This window comes from Propithecus coquereli, unplaced genomic scaffold (assembly GCF_000956105.1).
Source record: "Propithecus coquereli isolate 6110/MARCELLA unplaced genomic scaffold, Pcoq_1.0 Scaffold66, whole genome shotgun sequence".
Lineage (NCBI taxonomy): Eukaryota > Metazoa > Chordata > Mammalia > Primates > Indriidae > Propithecus > Propithecus coquereli.
In genome coordinates this window covers 9,476,808-9,495,926 of record NW_012152618.1, presented here as the reverse complement: position 1 = coordinate 9,495,926, position 19,119 = coordinate 9,476,808, and the positions used below count along the sequence as shown (strand labels likewise).

At 43.8% G+C, this 19,119-nt stretch overlaps 1 protein-coding gene across 4 annotated transcripts in view; it reads left to right on the top strand.

The window, feature by feature from the left end:
* The window catches only part of CLN3 (ceroid-lipofuscinosis, neuronal 3), an 11,548-nt gene extending 8,799 nt beyond the window's left edge, over window positions 1-2,749 (top strand). For 3 of the 4 annotated variants that reach the window (XM_012660302.1, XM_012660300.1, XM_012660301.1), the window contains 2 exons: window positions 2,157-2,297; window positions 2,399-2,749. In XM_012660302.1, the coding sequence (XP_012515756.1) occupies window positions 2,157-2,297; window positions 2,399-2,518 (261 nt within the window). In that variant the 3' untranslated portion in view covers window positions 2,519-2,749. The remainder of the gene's footprint in view (window positions 1-2,156; window positions 2,298-2,398) is intronic. The other variant, XM_012660303.1, reaches the window with a different exon arrangement.
* The last annotated feature ends 16,370 nt before the right edge of the window (window positions 2,750-19,119 follow it).

Here is a 19,119-nt window from a genome sequence, read left to right as displayed (position 1 = left end):
GGCAAACAGTCCGCAGCACAAACACTCTTTCTTAGAACAGTCTAACAAAAGGAGTTTCACATAACCAGCATTCATCATTTCAAGGTTACAAGTCCACAGCCCCTGAAGGTAACTGTTAAAATAAACCTTCAACTGTAACAGGAAAGCCCATTGCCCTTAGAACTTAAGAACTCAATTCTATGGTAACAGGATACAGAATAAGTATGGACACTTTAACGTTATGGCAAAAGCAGGTAAATATTCTCTGCCCTTCTTGTTTGTTTATCTAAGCAGTACTGCCAGCCCAGGGCTTGTACCAACAAAGTCCCAACTTGTGTCAATCTGTAACTCAGGGTTCTTCTAGATGCTTCTGAAACATGCAGCTTATGGTTTTAGCTATAACTTTTTTTTTTTTTGAGACAGAGTCTTGCTCAGTCACCCTGGGTAGAGTGCCATGGCTCCAGCATAGCTCACAGCAACCTCAAACTCTCAGGCGCAAATAATCCTCCTGTCTTATCCTCTTGAGTAGCTGGGACTACAGGCATGCACCACCATGCCTGGCTAATTTTTAGTTGCCTGGCTAATTTTTTCTATTTTTGGTAGAGACAGGGTCTCATTGTTGCTTAGGCTGGTCTTAAACTCCTCACCTCAAGTGATCCTCCTGTCAGCCTCCCAGAGTGCTAGGATTACAAGCATGAGCCCCTGCGCCCGGCCAACCTGTAATTTTTTATTTAAATTGTTATGAGTACATAAGAGTTGTGTATATTTATAGGGTACATGTGAGGTTTTGATCAATGTGAATTGATCAAATCAGGGTAATTGGGGTATCATTGCCTAAAGCATTTATTGTTTGTGTTAGGAACATTCCAATTCTACTCTTTCAGTTATTTTAAAGTATACCATAACTTATTGTTGACTATAGTCTTAGCTGTAATTTTAACCAAGGCTGTTTTGTACAGTTAGGGCTTACATCATTTATTTCCATTACAGAAAACACCTAGCCTAATGCTGCAGATGAAAGTGTTCGGAGTGTTTCCCTGGTTACATTAGTGTTACCAGGATGTGTTCTTTCTAGTGCACATTTCTGAGCCTACCTCAGACACACTGAATTAGGACCTCTAGGGCTGTGGTCCCCAACCCCGGGGCCGCAGCCCAGTACCGGCCCGTGGCCTGTTAGGAAACATGCTGCGTATCACCGCCTGAACTCTGCACCACCTGCCTGCCACCCACGACACCACGACACCCCACCCCCCACCCTCGGTCCATGGAAAAATTGTCTTCCATGAAGCTGGTCCTTGGTGCCAAAAAGGTTGGGGACCACTGCTCTGGGGGAAGTCTCTATGGTGCAGTTGTAACAAAATCCCAGGTGATTTTTATGTACATAGGGAGTGAACTGCCAGGAGGTGGTTGTTTAATGATTACTTGCACGTGCCTCATGCAGAGCTTTCAAATAACGTTTCTAACTGTAAGAAAATGCACAGTTCTTTTATTCTGGATGGTGGGACCCCCCTCCCCCCGAGGGACTGGGACACAGAGAGGAACCCGCCCTCTCGGGTGGGGGGCCGAGGATGTTTCCTAAAAGAGATGGGAATATCTAAACCAAGGTTCTCAACCGCAGCACTCTTGACATTTGGGGTCTGGTAATTCTTTGTCGTGGGGGGCCGTCCTGTGCATTGTAGGGTGTTTAGTGCTATCCCTGATCTCTACCCACTAGATGTCAGTAGCTCCACCCCCCCAACCCCGTGTTGTGACAACCAAGAATGCCTCTAGATGTTGCTGTATATCCCTTGGGCAGCAAAACTGTCCCTGTTTGAGAACCACTGGTTTCACTATGGTAAAGTGGCGGGGGTGGGGGGCACATTCTGTTCAAGGAGCCCTTGGGAGAAAGAAATAAGATCCCAGGAGTGGGAATGACCCTGATCCAAGTTGAGCTGTGAACAGTGACTGGGAGATCCCAAGGGAGGGAAGGTGGACCACGTCGTGGGGTGGGGTAGGAGTGATGGGAGCAAAGGTGTGGAGGTGAGGAGGCCTGTGAAGTGCAGGGTGCTGAGGAGGGGGTGGGGGAAGGCCACCCAGATCCCAGGGTGTGGCAGGCCGTGCTGGGTGTTGGGGTTCTCCAAGCCTGCCCTCCACCAGTATCTCCTAGGCTCAGCCCTCCCCTCTGCCTGTGCCCGCAGTGCCTCAACCTGGCCATCCTGCTGGCGGACATGTGGTTCAGCTTCCTGCCGAGCATCTACCTTGTTTTCCTGATCATTCTGTATGAGGGGCTCTTGGGGGGCGCGGCCTATGTGAACACCTTCCACAATATTGCCTTGGAGGTGAGCACCCGCCAGGCGAGGGCTGTGGATGGCCTCTCTGGGGAGGTCCAGGGCAGGGAGCTCTGGGACCGAAGCCTCACCCCTGTTCTCTGCCCTCCCAGACCAGTAATGAGCACCGGGAATTTGCCATGGCAGCCGCCTGTATCTCCGACACCTTGGGGATCTCCCTGTCGGGGCTCCTGGCCTTGCCTCTGCACGACTTCCTCTGCCGTCTCTCCTGACACTCAGGCTCCTCGGGATGCAGGACATGCTGACCTGTGGGCAGGTCAGACACCCAGGCCTACCCATAGCCCATCCGTGAGCTCTGCCCCGGCCTTACCTGCAGGCTGGGGGTGGGGCAGTGCTAAGGCCTTATTCCAGTGAGCAGGGGCAGCCGTTGCCTCCCATTCCCAAGCTGGTCTCGGGGAGTTTCTTCCTGGCATCATGCCCTCTGAATAAATGACTATTTTATCAGTTGACTTTTTGTGCCATTTTTCTTTCTGAAAAAAAATTAATTTTCTTGTATTATAAAAGCAATAGAAACCTGCTTTGAAATATATACATATAGGAGAGCATAAAGAAAACATTTTAGGGTCTGGTGCGATGGCTCACACCTATAATCCTAGCACTCTGGGAGGCTGAGGTGGGGGGATCACTTGAGGTCAGGAGTTTTAGACCAGTCTGAGCAAGAGCAAGACCCCATTTCTACTACAAATAGAAAAATTAGCCAGATGCAGTGGCACATGCCTGTAGTCCCAGCTACTTGGGAGGCTGAGGCAGGAGGATCGCTTGAGCCCAGGAATTGGAGGTTGCTGTGAGCTATAATGACACCACTGCACTCTAGCTGGTGTGACAGAGTGAGACTGTCTCAAAAAAACCACAGATTTCTGCCTAGTCTTGAGGCTTTATTTTTTTTTATTTTTATTTTTTTTGAGACAGAGTCTCACTCCTTTCCCCGGGCTAGAGTGAGTGCCATGGCATCAGCCTAGCTCACAGCAACCTCAAACTCCTGGGCTCCAGCGATCCGCCTGCCTCAGCCTCCCGAGCAGCTGGGACTACAGGCATGCACCACCATGCCCGGCTAATTTTTTCTATATATTTTTAGTTGTCCAATTAATTTCTTTCTATTTTTAGTAGAGACGGGGTATCGCTTTTGCTCAGGCTGGTTTCGAACTCCTGAGCTCAAACAATCCGCCCGCCTCGGCCTCCCAGAGAGCTAGGATTACAGGCGTGAGCCACTGCGCCCAGCCTTGAGGCTTTATTAATTAATTAATTCATTGATTCATTGGTGGGACAGTCTGTATACATGTTTTCCCAACTTGAAGTTTTCAGACTGACGTTGAAAGAATTGTGCAGTGAATACTGCTGTGTCTGCATCACCTGGGTTGTGTGTTAACATCTGGCTAGTCATATTGCCCCCTCCATCCAAATCTATCCATTCATTAGTCCATCACACTCTTGTGATGCATTTTAAAGCAAGAGGCGACTTCAGTACACTTCCTTCTAAACACTTCCCTGTACATGTTAGTAACTAGAGTCCAGTGTTTTTTATAGTCCTTTTTTAAGGCATAATGTATATAATGGGAAAATGTACAAATTGTTATGTATTTTTACAGTAACTGAAGCTGGCTCAGCAGTGTTTCTCATACTTCATTGTTACCATCTCTAACCATATTCGCCACATCTGTACATAACAATACTTTGATTTACTTCATATTTTTCATTGAGGCAGCTAACTTTTAAGTTGCTAATTTTTTTTTCTTTCTAAGAATGTCTAATCTGCCGGATAAGGCAACTAACTTTTTTTTTCTTTTGAGACAGAGTCTCAATCTGTCGCCTGGGCTAGAGGGCCGTGGCATCAGCCTAGCTCACAGCAACCTCAAACTCCTGGGCTCAAGCGATCCTCCTACCTCAGCCTCCCAAGTTACTGGGACTACAGGCGCGTGCCACAATGTCCAGCTAATTTTTTCTATTTTTAGTAGAGATAGGGTCTCGCTCTTTCTGAGGCTGGTCTGGAACTCCTGAGCTCAAGTGATCCTCCCACCTCGGCCTCCCAGAGTGCTAGGATATCAGGCGTGAGCCATCGCACCCAGCCAAGACAACTAACTTTTAATATAAATTCAGTTATTTTAAAGGGAAACAATGTTATTATTGGAATCATGAGTTTGAAATGTCAGTTATATATTTTTTCTACTATACATTCAAAAACTACATAACTATTGGAATTTAAAATGAACATCCAAGGACCCCCTGAGACTGCCCGATAATTATAAGTGATGTTTGGGACCCTGCTTATGGAAATGCTGGCACACTGGTTAACAGTGTGGGCTTTCAGGTCCCAGCTCTGCCATTTACTAGCTCCATAATCTTGGACAAGTCACCTCACCTCTCTGTACTTCAGTTTCCTGACCTGTGAGATGGGATAACAGTAGTACCAACACTTCATAAGGTGCTTTTGCAAAGTCCATGAAATCATAGGAAAGCACAGTCAACATTCGATACATGTCAGCTCTCATCATGCTGTGATTTGAATCCTGCCTTTTACCTTTGGTGTTGCATTATGCCAGTAGTGTTCAAACTTTAGTGTGCGCCAGAGGGCTTATTAAAATACAGATCACTGGGTCCACCGCCAGGATCTCTGATGGAGGAGGTAGCAGGCAGGAACCAAGACTACGAATTTCTGTCACATACTCCAGTGATGCTGATTTGCTGTTCTTGGAACCACACTTTGAGAACCCCTGAATTACGCTTTTCATTTTAAAACTTTTTTATATAGGCCTTTTTTTCTTTTCAGTTCTACATAAGAGTATCTTATTCGGGCCAAGACTTCTTTTTTTTTTCCTGTGGATAGAAAAGAAAAATAGGTTTCATTTTGATGGGTACGTAATATTCCATCACAATGGGGCTTTATAACTTATTTAGTCATTCTATTAATGTTGACCATTTAGTTTATTTCCGTTTAACGTGATTAAAAATAACTTGCAAATTAGATTATTCTCTCTACATAGGAGTATTTCTTTAGGATGGATTCTCAAAAGTGGAATTTCTAGGGATGAGAATTTTTTAAGTTGTTGATATATAACCACATTGTTTTCTGAAAGGTTTGTTTTAGCAGTTTACACACAACAGCTGTGTGTATGTGTGTGTGTGTGTGTGTGTTTCACAGCATCCTCTGCAGCACTGGGTATAATCATTTTTAATTCTTCCCTAAGTAAATGAGTGAAAAAGCATTCAACCTTGATTATTTTTAAAATTATTTTTTAAAGCTTCATTGAGATATACTTTGCATACCATACAATTGGTTTTTAGTACAATCAAAGATAGGTGTGACCATCACCACAATTTTAGAACACCTCCTTCACCTCAGGGAGAAATCCTGTACCATGTATACCCTGTAACTCTCACTTCACTGTCCTTCTGTCACTTACAGCCCTGAGAAACCACTAGTCTATCAGCCCTTGAACTTTGCCGGCAATACCCAACCGTCCCCAAGGACCAATGTCAGCCCTTTTGCTTGGGACAGCAAAGTGTCCTGTTCAGGCACTTCAACTTGGCCGGCAATACCCGACTGTCCCAAAGGGGCCAATTTCAGCCCTTTTGTGTGGGGAGCCCAAGTGACCTATTTCAGCCCAATAACTTGGCCTGAAATAGCTGAACATCGCCCAAGGGGCCAATTAAGCTGTTTTGCGTGTGGTGGCCAAGCGACCAATTTCAGCCTTTTAATTTGGCCAGAAATACCCGATCATCTTCAAGGGGCCAATTTCAGCCATTCTGGGTGGGATAGCTAATGGTCCTATCCGGCCCTATAACTTCGCTGGTAATACCTGACCACTAACAATTGGGCAATTTCAGCCCATTTGATTGGAGTGGCCAAGTGTCCTGTCCTGGCATTTTAAGTTGCTGACAATACACGACTTTTTCCAAGGGGCCAATTTCAGCCCTTTTGTGTGGGGTGCCAAGGGGCCTACTGCCACCCTTTAACTTGGCCAGTAATACCCGACAGTCCCCTTAGGGGCCAATTTCAGCCCTTTTGCTTGGGGTGGCCAAGGGATATATTACGGCCCTTTAACATGTCTGGCAACGCACATCCATCCCCTAGTGGGATGCTTGAGGTGATGGATACCCCATATTACACATGGTATGTCTGTATCAAAATATCACATGTACCCTGTGAAGATATACAACTATTATGTACCCATAATACTTAAAAATAAAAAATAAAAAATAGAGGGTGCTAGATCTTTATATTTGGGCATGGAAAGGTGTCCAGGATACACTGCTACATAGTTTCTGAGCTGATTGCAGAACAATAAAAGGTACAAATAATGAGATCCCGTTGTTGTAAAAAAAATTTCAATAAATATTTCTTGGTCACCTATCATGTGCAAGAAATCACCAGGCTGAACACTGGGGAAAAACAGTGAATAAGCCGGGTGCGGTGGCTCATGCCTGTAATCCTAGCACTCTGGGAGGCTGAGGCAGGAGGATCGTTTGAGCTCAGGAGTTTGAGACCAGCCTGAGCAAGAGCGAGACCCCGTCTCTACTAAAAAAATAGAAAGAAATTAGCTGGGAAACTAAAAATATATATAGAAAAAATTAGCCGGGCATGGTGGCGCATGCCTGTAGTCCCAGCTACTCGAGAGGCTGAGGCAGGAGGATCGCTTGAGCCCAGGAGTTTGAGGTTGCTGTGAGCTAGGCTGACGCCACGGCACTCTAGCCAGGGCAACAGAGCGAGACTCTGTCTCAAAACAAACAAACAAACAAACAAACAAACAAACAAACCCCAGCACAACTGCTTGTTTATTTACCAACACAGGTACTAGTTTGTACTCTTAGATCAAAGAAAATCCAAAAGACAGGAAATGTCACTCTTTTTCTCTGGGTCCTGTTAAGAAACTAGACAAAAAGTATAAATTATTCAAGATTCCTATCGAGTGATGGTGATTTTCTGTGTGCACCTGTCTAGAGAGCGTGGACTTGTGGAGTGTAGACTTCTGCCAGGAGTCAGGAACTTGAGCAGCAGTTCGCAGTCAGTTTCCTTACACACCCCCTTTTATCCTGTGTGTGTGCCAACCGTATGGCAAAGGCGTTTTGGAGGGTCATGCTTGATAACTTATGCTTAAAGATCCTATGAGGGAGATTTCTCCAGGTAAGTAGACACCCTTCTATAAAAAGGTGGCAGGTTCTGTGAACCTAAAGAGAAGACCGAATGTCTCTCTGAACACCTTTAAATTACTGCTCCAATTGCCAGTTCCTGTGGGGTGGGGGTAAGGTGCGTTAAAATAACTTGAAGGTCTATTTGTTGGCAACTTGGAATGCACAGTGTTTCATTTTTAAACTTCTAAGATTTGAAAACAAGATGGCCTAGGTTAAATAATATAGTTTTCTAAAGCTGAATGTGCTCATTGGGAGTGCAGTTTTTCACATGAAATACAAAAATAACTTCCTAAAACTCCTAGGTGGGAACACTGCTGGGTTGTTTGTTTTGTTTTTTGATTTTTATTTATTTCTTTATTTTGGAGACAGGGTCTGGCTCTGTTGCCTGGGCTGGAGTGCTATGGCATCAGCATAGCTCACTGCAACTTCATAGTCCTGGGCTGAGGCGATTCTCCTGCCTTGGCCTCCCAAGTAGCTGGGACTACAGGCGTTTGCCACCACAGCCAGGTGATTTTTCTATTTTTTGTAGAGATGGGGGTCTCACTCTAGCTCAGACTGGTCTTGAACTGGCCTCAAACAAACCTCCCGCCTTGGCCTCCCAAAGTGGTAGGATTACATTGAAGAGCCACTGCCCCGGCCCAACACTGTTGTTTTGATGATCTGTGATTAGATGAACTGATCAATCTCGGTTGGTAACTTCCTTTTTTTTGGTAGGAGTTTAAAAAATTCTAGAATAGGTGTGTTTATCTAGTCTTACACTGACAACTTCATTCTAAATGTCTCCTGAGAGGCATATGCCATGCACAGGATATAGCATATACATCTTCATCCTTCTCACTTTCACACACCTCTGAAATCGGCGTGGAGAAGGTCATCAATGCCGTGTCCATTCACCAACAGCAAGAAGAAGATCCAGCAGAAATATACAGGACTCTACTGAAGAACAGCAGCGTACACTTTTTTCTCAAGTGCACACGAGACATTCTCTGGGACAGACTATATGTCAGGCCACAATTTCAGTCCCAACAAATTTTAAAAGATAGATATCATACTAAGTATCTTCTCTGGCCACAACTGAATGAAGTTAGAAATCAATAACAGAAGTAAAACCGGCAAATTCACAAATTTTTAGAAATTAACACATTCTGCTGTGGGCTGAATGCCCCCCACCCCCAAATTTGTATGTTGAAACCTAATTGCCAATGTGATAATATTAAGAGATGGGTGTTAGGAGGTGATTAAGTCATGAGGGCGGAGCCCTCATGGATGGGATTAAAGCCCTTATAAAAGAACTTAAGGGAGGTGGTTCATCCTCTTTTGCCTCCTCTGCCGTGTGAGGACACAGTGTTCTTCCCTTCTGGAGGGTGCGGCAACAATCTGCCATCCTGGAAGCAGAGACTGGTTCTTCACCAGACACTGAATGGGCTGGTGCCTCGATCTTGGACTTCCCAGCCTCTAGAACTGTGAGAAATATGTTTCTGCTGTTTATAAATTATCCAGGCTTGGGTATTTTGTTAGAGTAGCATGAATGGTCTAAGACACACTCTTAAACAACCCATGGGTCAAAGAAGAAACTACCAGGGAAATCAGAAAATACAGTTGTCACTCAGTATCCATGGAGATTTGGTTCCAGGACTCCCCAAGTATACCAAAATCCACACACACTCAAGTCTCACAGTCGGCCCTGTGGAATCCAAGTATACAAAAAGCTGGGTCTCTGTGTCCTTGGGTTTTGCCCTGTGAATACCATATTTTTAATCTGCCTTTTCTTGTGGATGTGGAACGTCTGAATTCAGAAGGCCAACTTTATTTATTGGAAAAAATCCCTGCATAAGTCAACCCTAGCAGTTCAAACCTGTGTTGTTCAATGGTCCACTGTACTCAGAGATGAATGAAAAAGAAAACACAGCATACCAATCTTATGGGATACAGTGAAAGCAGTGCTAACAGGGAAATTTATAACCTGAAATGCTTACATTAAAAAAAAGAAAGATTTCAAATCAACAACCTAAATTTACCACTTAAGGAACTAGAAAAGATCAATTAAACCTAATACTAGCAAAAGGAAAGAAATAATAAAGATTAGAGCAGAAATAAATAAAATAGAATATAGAAGACACAATAGAGAAAATCAACGAACGTAAAAGTTGATTCTTTACAAAGATAACAAAGTTGAAAAACTTTAGCTAGATTGACCAAGAAAAAAAAAAGAGAAGACTCAAATTACTAAAATCAGAAAAGAAATTGGGGACATTACTATCAATCCTACAGAAATAAAAAGGATTATAAGATAGCACTATGAACAACTGTACACCAACAAATCGGATAACTTAGATAAAAAGGACTAATTCCTAGGAACACAAATCCTACGAAGACTTAATCAGGAAGAAATAGAAAATCTGAATAGACCCATAACTAGTGAGGAGATTGGATTAGTAAATCAAAAATCTCCTGACAAAGAAAAGCCTTTGACTTGGTGGTTTCACTGGTGAATTCTATGACATATTTAGAGAAGAACTAATACAAATCTTTCTTAAACCCTTCCAAAAACTGAAAAGGTGGGAGCACTCCCTAACTCATCCTATGAGACCACCATTGCCCTGATACCAAAGCCAGACATAGACTTTATAAGAAAAGAAAACTGTAGACTAATATCCCATATGAACATAGATGTAAAAATCCTCAACATATCCCTGACCTGTGGGGTGAAATTTACCATAGAAAAGGGAAGGCAAGTGGAAGCTTGAAACTATAGGTCAAGAAAGTGAATAAGACACAATGCTGCATCGAGGGGAATGGCAGAGGTTAGTGCCACCCTAAAGGGCCTAGAGAATGCAGGGGTAGCGTCCCCATCATATTTCTGTTTAAATAAGCAATCTGGTCCCCTCAGGATCTGGCTGTTCCTGGTGGATGACTAGACCAGAGGTCTGCAGCTGCAGACTCTGGGCCCAAAGTGGCCAGCAGCCTGTTCATGTATATGGTTTTAACTTTTATAAAGGGTTGAGAAAAATCAAAAGAATAATAATATTTTGTAACATGTGAACATTGTGTGAAATCCAAGTTTCAATGTTTATGAATAAAGTTTTATGGGGCACAGTGGTACTCATTCATTTATGTACCTCTTTACAGCTTTGGTGGCCCGAGGGGCAGTGCTGAATAGTCTGGGCGGGGACCTTCTGCAGTGTTGTCATTACTTCCTCCTGCCGTTGGGCACATCACCAACCAACAATCACAGTGAGGCATTATTATGCCACAGCGTTTCAGGTGCCATGCTTTTTGCCATGCTGTGACATTTCATTTATTTATTTTGTCACACGATAGCTGTGCTAAGAGAATGTAACGCACATACACATAACCAGACAACGCGCTCATCACAATACTCTCAATTCACGGGAAAGCAATAATCAGGAAAATTAGAAAATTTAAGCAGGTTCTTACAATTGAGTTTCATAAAAAAAAAGTAAAAAAAAGTTTAAGCAGGAATATCTCAACATAGCTGAATTTCTTCATAAAAATATAAATTGGAAATGTAGCTGCAACCGAAGTAAGTTTCCAAGTGGTTCATTTGTTCGCCAAGTGAAGAAGGCCATTTGCCAATGGCAAATAAACAAATAATGTTTGATTGCACCAGTCAAAGAAATATATTCAGTGAATATAAGCTTTTTGAAGAATATTAGTCTTCCTGCTTGATGAGATGAAACATTGGGAGCAACCTCCACAGTCAATTAAAACAAAAGATAACAGGAAGCCAAATTGTCCAGCAGAGGGCAGCATTACCCCACAGAGCCCAAACCCTGGCTACAGGAACTCGAGCTCATTGCCGAGATTCGTTAACCAACACCATGGTGCCTGGCTGTCGTGGCGCTTTTCCCATGTCGGCTTATTTAATCTACACGAAAGCCCTTCAGGATAGGGACTATTTTTGTCCGCGTTTTACAAATGAGAAAGCTGAAGCTCAGAATGGTTAAGTGACGTTTACATGGTTCACACTGGGATTAAGTCCAAGCCTTTTGACTCCAGGACCTGTGTTATTATTTAAGCAAATGATTATAAAATGCTTGCTGTGTGCCAGGCATGGTCTAAGCACTTCACGTGTTTTAACTCCTTTAACCCTTACACAAATCGCAGCATTTAGGTACTATTACTACATCCCCATTTTACTGATGAGGAAACTTAAGGTATGAAGAGGTGAAGATGATTCCGCTGGTCAGTGGTGGAACTGTCAGGCTGAGTACACAGCACCCTGCCATGGGCCTGGCCTCTGCCCTCTGCTGATGGAGCTCATCATCGTGATGGGTCAGGGCTTCTCAAAGTGGGGGTGTCACCCAGGAAACTCCAATTGCAAATTTTGGGGCCTCTACTTCAGACTTCCGGAATCAGAAACTCTGCGGGCAAAGCCCAGCGATCTGGCGATTCTAAGGAATGTTAAGGTTGGAAAACCAGAGTTACATATTCCCATTGCCGTGCACTCCACATGGCTGTGACTCTAGGCATTGAATTGAGAATGCTGTGAGCGTACGCATGAGCACACGCACATTTTATGGGTCGTTTGCCACGAATGTGTTTGCGTTGGATCCAGCTCTTGGCTTGCTTTTACTTGGCTGGGAGTAAGTTTTCTGGAATGGGGTCCTTGGCTGCCTGTGTACAAACTTTTACAACACTAATAACCTTTCTTGTTCCTACCTCACGTCTGTGTAGTACTTCATTTGTTAGAAAGCATTTTTTTTCTTCAATCACATCATTTACCATCATCCACAAAAATGATGATTTTCAACCCAATGCCAGAGCTTGTGCTTCTATCTAAGGAGCCCTGAGACTTTCTCTGAGCTAACGCTTTCCAAAAAGGAGATGCTGGCCAGATTTCTACTGCAGGCTAGGGAAAGGCCCTCCTGCTCTGCACGGCCAGGACTAGGGTGGGGGTGGTGAGGCTCCTACTGCTCTGGTTCCCGCAGGGTCATGTATACCGGGCTAGGGATGGGTTGCCAGCTCCCTGGGTAAATCCCTGTCTGGGCTTCTCAACAACTTGGCTGTCTTGGGTGAGGAGATGAAAAAGTGGAGCTTGAGAATTCAGAGCTTGAGGAAACAGAAAATGTGAGACTGTCTTTTTTTGTTGTTGTTTTTGTTTTTTCTTTTTTTCAGACAAGGTCTTTCTATGTTGCTCAGGCTGGCTTCAAACTCCTGGGCTCTGCCAGGTATGGTGACTCTTGCCTGCAATCCCAGCACTTTGGGAGGCCAAGTTGGGAAGATGGCTTGAGCCCATGAGTTCAAGGCTACCTACAGTGAGCTATGATAGTGCCACTGCACTCCAGCCTACAGAGCAAGACCCTGTCTTAAAGAGAAAAAAAATTGTCTCTGATCCAGGAATCTTAAAAAAGAAAAAAAATCTAAAAACTCCTGGCTCAAGTCATTTTTGTATGTTGATTTTTTTATACTGTAACTTTACTGAACTTGTTTATCAGATCTAAGAGACTTTTTGTGGAGCCTTTAGGTTTTTCTAAATATAGATGATATAATTAGGTCTGATTTCTAAGCCTGAAAACCAGGGAAGCTGATGGCGTGACTCCCTGTCAAAGGCTAAGGACCTGAGTGAAATGGAGTGGGGTAGGGTGGGGGTGCTAGTATAAGTCCCAGCGTATGAAGGATTGCGACTCTGCAGTCCTGATGTCTGAGAGCAGGAGAAGATGGATGTTTTGATTCCAGAAAAGAAGGCAAATTCGCCCTTCCTCTGCTTTTTTGTTCTATTGAGGCCCTCAAAAGATTGGATGGATGATGCCCTCCCACACTGGGGAGGGCAGATCGTCTTTACTCAGTGTACTGATTCAAATAGAAATCTCTTCTGGAAATACCCTCAGAGTCATGCTCCCAAATAATGTTTTACCAGTGATCTGGGCATTGCTTAGCCCAGTCCAACTGACACATAAAACTAACCATCACATCACCCACCCACCCACTCCTTGTTCTCTGTTTCCTTCCCTCATTTTCTTCTTGCTGCTTGGTTGTCTTTCATTTGTTTTCCTACTTTCTTTTCCTTTTTCTCTCTCCTCCCCATGCTTTTCCCCTCCTTTCACTCTCTGTTTGTCCTGTATCAACACAAATCTGATCAGGACAGAGGAACCACCTGGTAATTTGAACATGGAAGGTTTAATATAAAAAATTATTAGTTATAATAGGGATTGGATAAATAAGGGATTGGCTAGTAAGAAGCAAAAAAAAAAAAAACCCTCTAGAGAATATAGAAATAGTAGATAATACAAGGGGCTGAGGTAGAGGACCAAGGAAAACCCCCTCTCATTTCCCCCAGACGTCATCGAGGGGAGCGCGGCTGAGGCTCACTGGCTGGCAGAGAAGATTCTGTGGTGCCAGGCTGGAGAAACTTTCTGTAAATCCATCTTCCATCACTTTTCCTAAACCTGCCCTCCCGGGTACCAGGAAGCTGTCTGTGGGGAGGTTTCCCATGGCAACTCTCTGATGTAAAACCCCCAAGAGAGGAGCCGGGGAGTTGTTGGCTGCATCCATCTGACCTCTGGGCACGGAGGAGCCAAGTGCTGGGGAAGCTGCTGCAGAAAAAGTACACCAAGATCCAGACACAAACCGTTTCTTCCTAGCACCCTTTACTGACACAGTTAGCATCATGCCAGCTGGCAGAGGAAAAGTAGTTAAAGGGCTCAGACTCATCTTCACAGAGCAGGCAAAAAGGTAAATTTGGAGCCAGGAGGCAACAAAATGATAAAGGCAAAGGTACAAAAAGGCCATTTATTTGAATTTGTCAGAGTACAAGGTGTGTCCATCAAGTGGACTTTCCATGCAACTAAATATTTCCTCTCTATTCACTGAAGTGTTTTTATGTGTGTATTACCTATTTCCAGTGGTGATTTTCTAAAGTATATTATACATGGCATTTCATCTTAGAATACCTAAGTGCAGTTAATTCTTTTCCTCAGGATGCAAAATCCTTTTTGTTGGTATCCAGAATTGCTCATTGCCAAAATGCAGAGATGCTCTCAGGAGCTATGGGTATATGTGAGATTTTCAGGCTATGCCCCTGGTCCCAGAATGCTGTGGGATTTTTATGTCCTTTTTGTATCCTTGTTTAATTCTTGGGGTTGCTTAGCTCTCTCTTCTGATTTCTGTTATCCATCAATCTCTTGGCTACCACTTACTGTTATCCTTTTCTCCTTACTAATCGTGGTTTCTACTTCGCTCTGGTCTAGGAAATCAGAAGATCCTCTAAGAATTTTGTCTGATCTATTGATAAATTGGCTCCAGGTGAAATTCTAAGTGAATTTTTCAATTAGCAAATGTTCAACTACACTGAGGCATCGTAGTCTATACGTTTTGAAATGTAAGTTTTATTATTATTCAAGTGTAGACCAGGAGACAACTATCATTGCAAAATAGTTGGTGACTCATGGCTCCCAAGAGGAGGAGGCACACCACACCTTGGGGGTGGACGCCTGGGGAAGCGCCAGGGCTGGTCACGAGGCAGAGGGAGCCAGGGGAAGACATAAGCAAGAGGCTTTATCATGGTTTCCGTGGGAAGGAACGGCCTGGCAGGGGAAGCCGGCTTACGGTGGACAAGTTTGAATCAGTTCAGGGCTCTGGGGCCTAGAGGCTATCCTTAGTTGTCTGGCATCTGGCCTTGGGGGTGATGAGGACAGTGGAATAGTGGCAGAGTGGAAGAACCCCATGAAGAGGTAGCTGGCATCTGGGCTCTGGAGCGGTTGGTTTGCATATGAAAGGTATGGTTGCAGGTGATTTGTTTGCTATTTCTAGGAATTATTGTGCCCTGAGAGGGGCAGTCCCTCCAAGGTCTCCAGGCCTCAAGATGTCAAAGCATCAAAAATACAAAATAAAGTCATGATTACAGTGGTTCACAGCTTGCTATTTGGCCTAGGCTGGCCTTGAACTCCTGGGCTCAACTGATCCTCCCACCTCAGTCTCCCCAAAGTGCTGAGATTATAGGCGTGAGCCACCACGCTGTGCCCAGTGACCATCTTAGATGTTACGCTTTATCAATACTATTTTTAACGAAGCAATAAAGTCACGGTGAGTCATACTTTACTCACCATGACTTTTAATTGTACCATTTAAAATTAGTAGTAATTAAATTACGATTGTGATATTGTCATATAATAAAAAATAAACGTTTGGTCTTTACCCCAGGTTCCTGGCACAGAGCTTCTAAAACCCCTGACATTTCCTGAGTGATAATCTTTTGTTATTCATAATAAGCTTCTTTCAACTGTATCTGAGTTACGCTGATGAGATGACTCGTAATGGGCTCTTAGACAGCTTCACATTGGGGCCTGGTGTCCAGAGGAACCATCCATGTGATTAGAGGATCATTAATGGCCAATGATTTAATCAATCACGCCTGTGTAATGGAACCTCCCCAGAAACCCTAAACACTGGGGTTGGAGAGCTTTCAGGTTAGTGAACACATACAAGTGCTGGGAAGGTGGTCACCCCAACTCCACAGGGGCAGAAGCTTCTGTGCTTGGGACCCTGCTGACCTTGCCCTGCATGCCTCTTCATCTGGCTGTTTATCAGTATCCTTTATAATGTTCTTTATAATAAACTGGAAATGTAAGTAAAATGCTTTCCTGAGTTCAGTGAGCTGTTCTAATTAATTATCAAACTTAGGGATGGGGTCGTGGGAACTCCCAATTTCTAGCCAATTGGTAAGGACGATGGGTGGCCCAAAATTGCCATGGTGTCTGAGGTGGTGGCAGTCTTGTGGGCCTGAGCCTTTGACCTGTGGGGTCCAACCTAATTCGGGGTAGATAGTATCAGGATCGAATTGGAGGACACCTAGCTTGTGTCAGAGAATTGGTCTGTGTAGAAAAACTTCTACACACATTTGGTGTCAGATGTGTTCTGTGGGCAGAGACAGATTACAGTAGTAATAACACAGTGCTATGACGTCATTGGTTGTGAGACACATCTTAATGTCAGAAGTACTAAATTATAAAAATAACTGTCTTAGAATTGAAAAAATACACCCTGTCTCAACGGCTTGTGTTGTGGCTACTCACCCAGCCCTGCCTCCGGCCCACAGCCTCTGGGTTGCTCCTTTCTGATCTGACTACCCTTGACATCCCTGCTTTCCTTCCAGGCCTACCCCAAGGCCTTGGGCCACCAGCCCAGCTGCTTGCTTCAGCATAGGGTCACCTTTCTCCTCCTCTGGCTTGGTGTCCTATCCCAGACACGACAAGGCTGGGGAGAGATGGTGGCCAGATACGAAGGGGCAGCATCAGTTAGGGAGGAGCCTGGGCCTTGATAGTGTCTGAGATCCCCCCACACCCTCCCCCCATAGGAAGTGGGCTAAGCAGGAAGTGCAGGGTGCTAAGTAGGGCAATGGCATGTCTCTCTCAATGGAACTAGACAGAAGGGATTAGAGAGGCAACAGGTGTTTTCCCTAGGTTATACCAGCACTTGTGAAAAAACAGGAGTCAGGTAATACGCTGGACTTGAACTTCTCATAGCAGAATCACAGGAACCCAGCCCCCCACCCCGGCAGGGTCCTAGGGCTGTTTAAACAGTTGCAGGTGTGACTCTTACTAGTGGTTTCACGACAGGAGTGGGACAAGCAGCCTCCTCCCTCTGCTTGTCATCACGTCTCGGCGTCCTCCAGGCCTCAGTCACTGCCTTGGTGATGCTGAGCCCACGCCAGCATTTCAGCCAGAAAGTCTTGGTGGTTCGTGTTTCTTGCACTAAAAGCTTCTGTGCTTTTTTAGGATAATATATTTAACTTGGAAAATGAAAGCTCTCACCTCCTGATTTTTTCTTCTGAGAGCCGGCACAGCTAAACTATGAGCGTTCTTTCTGCAGGCTGGAACTGAAGGACTAGGATGGTTCATCAGCTTTTATTGAGCCACTTGTCTCTGGCTCAGAACTTAGGAACTTGTAAAAAGTTATTAGTGTAGAACTAAAAGGGCCTTAATGTGCTTGAGTGAACTTTTAATTTAATGTAACCTTCTAATTCGCAGACTTACAGTTTGCCACGCCTACCTTACAGATAGTTTTTCTGAACCTGATAATAATGGAACGACTATTCAGTATGGGGCAGAGTATAATTTTCTAAAAGTTAAAGCATTTTAGCCACTTCATTGTGAAATGCAATTCTCTCCAAGTCACGGTGATGCTTAAAGGATGTGGTTTGCTGTTTGGTGTCCTTCAAATTGAAAATCATAAGGGTACTGAGATGTGTGATTGAAGAATATAATAAACATGAAATTCAGGCAATTAGTTGCTTTTGGAAACCCTCAAGCTAATACATAGTAGTAGCCAGTCAATTGGTTAAAGGTCAAGCCCCTACGGTGGGCCTGGTGCTGCTCTTGACAATGGAGATAAAGTTTCTGCTCCTGAGGATCTTACGCAGAATAAGGACATAAGTTAACAGCAGTTATTGATAGGGGCAGTGAAGAGGATAAAATAGAATAATGTGGCAGAGAATGAGTTGTACTGATTTAGCTAGGAAAGGAAAGGCTTCTCTGAATAAGTGACATTTAAGTTAAAACCTGAGTAAAGATCCTTGTCAAAAATTTGGCCCAGCCCAGACAACCGTTAATGCTACCCACTATGCTCAGCAGAGCTAGATGAAGAGGTGGTCTCTCTGCTAGCTGGGCAGTTGCCCAGAGCACTAAGAAATAAGAGGAACGACAACATTGCTGGAGGAATTCAGCAAAGTGTAAATCAGCCCTTCCAACATATGGCAAGAACTTCCCAATGGAAATATTAATAGAAGCCGCGGTCAAAGCTGAGCTGTCTCTGAAGAATATTTCTGCACAGTGTGCCTGCAGTCTCAGCCTGCCAGCTTGGGAAGTGGTTGGCTGTTTACAGGGAAGGGGATATTTATGTTACGTAAATATTTAGTCCTTTTAATATGCCTCAGGAAATTGGTTTTGTAATGTTTGTAAATTTTAAAAGACAACTGAAGAGTGAACATGAGCTCTCGCCTCTCAAGGTCTCTCCTTTAGGCTGGGCCCAGGGTTAGGAAAAGCAGACCCAATAACCAGCTTGAAAGGCAGCAAGAGTAGCCACTTAACAGGCCAGTTCCACATTTTTCTGGAACATTCTAAGATAACTTACCTGGATGAAATCCTCCTTCTCCCTCATCCTCAGCAAAGATGTCTTATGGTCTGTTTCTTAGGAAACAAAGAAGGTAGTAATTTTTACTATTTTTAAAGGTGGAAAATGTGAATTTAAAAATATGACAAACAAGAGAGAGGGATTGATGGAAATATTTTCAACTTTAACATAGTGATTTCTAACCAGTGGTCACTAGGAAACTAAGTGGTCATCAAATCTGTATTTGTAGCAGGTATAGTCCTAGTGATTTTCCATGTATTTATTGCCATTCTTCAAAAGAATATAGATTTTGTGATTAAATATAAATTCATCTAATTATATAACTGAATCCTGTCCTTGTACATTCTTTTGAATGAATGTATACCAAAGGCAAAACTATCACACAGGAGTCAGTCGTGTTTATGTAAGTGCACACATGGGCAAACACGCACAAAAATTGAAAGAGGTTTTGAGACTCAAGTGAATGAAAATCATTGTGCTTATACACATGCTAAACATTCTTCTAGAAAACAGAGCAAAAATTCTAGGGCCTTCATTTTGATATAATTATGTTTTAATATTTAACTGAATCCTGTCCTTGTACATTCTTTTGAAT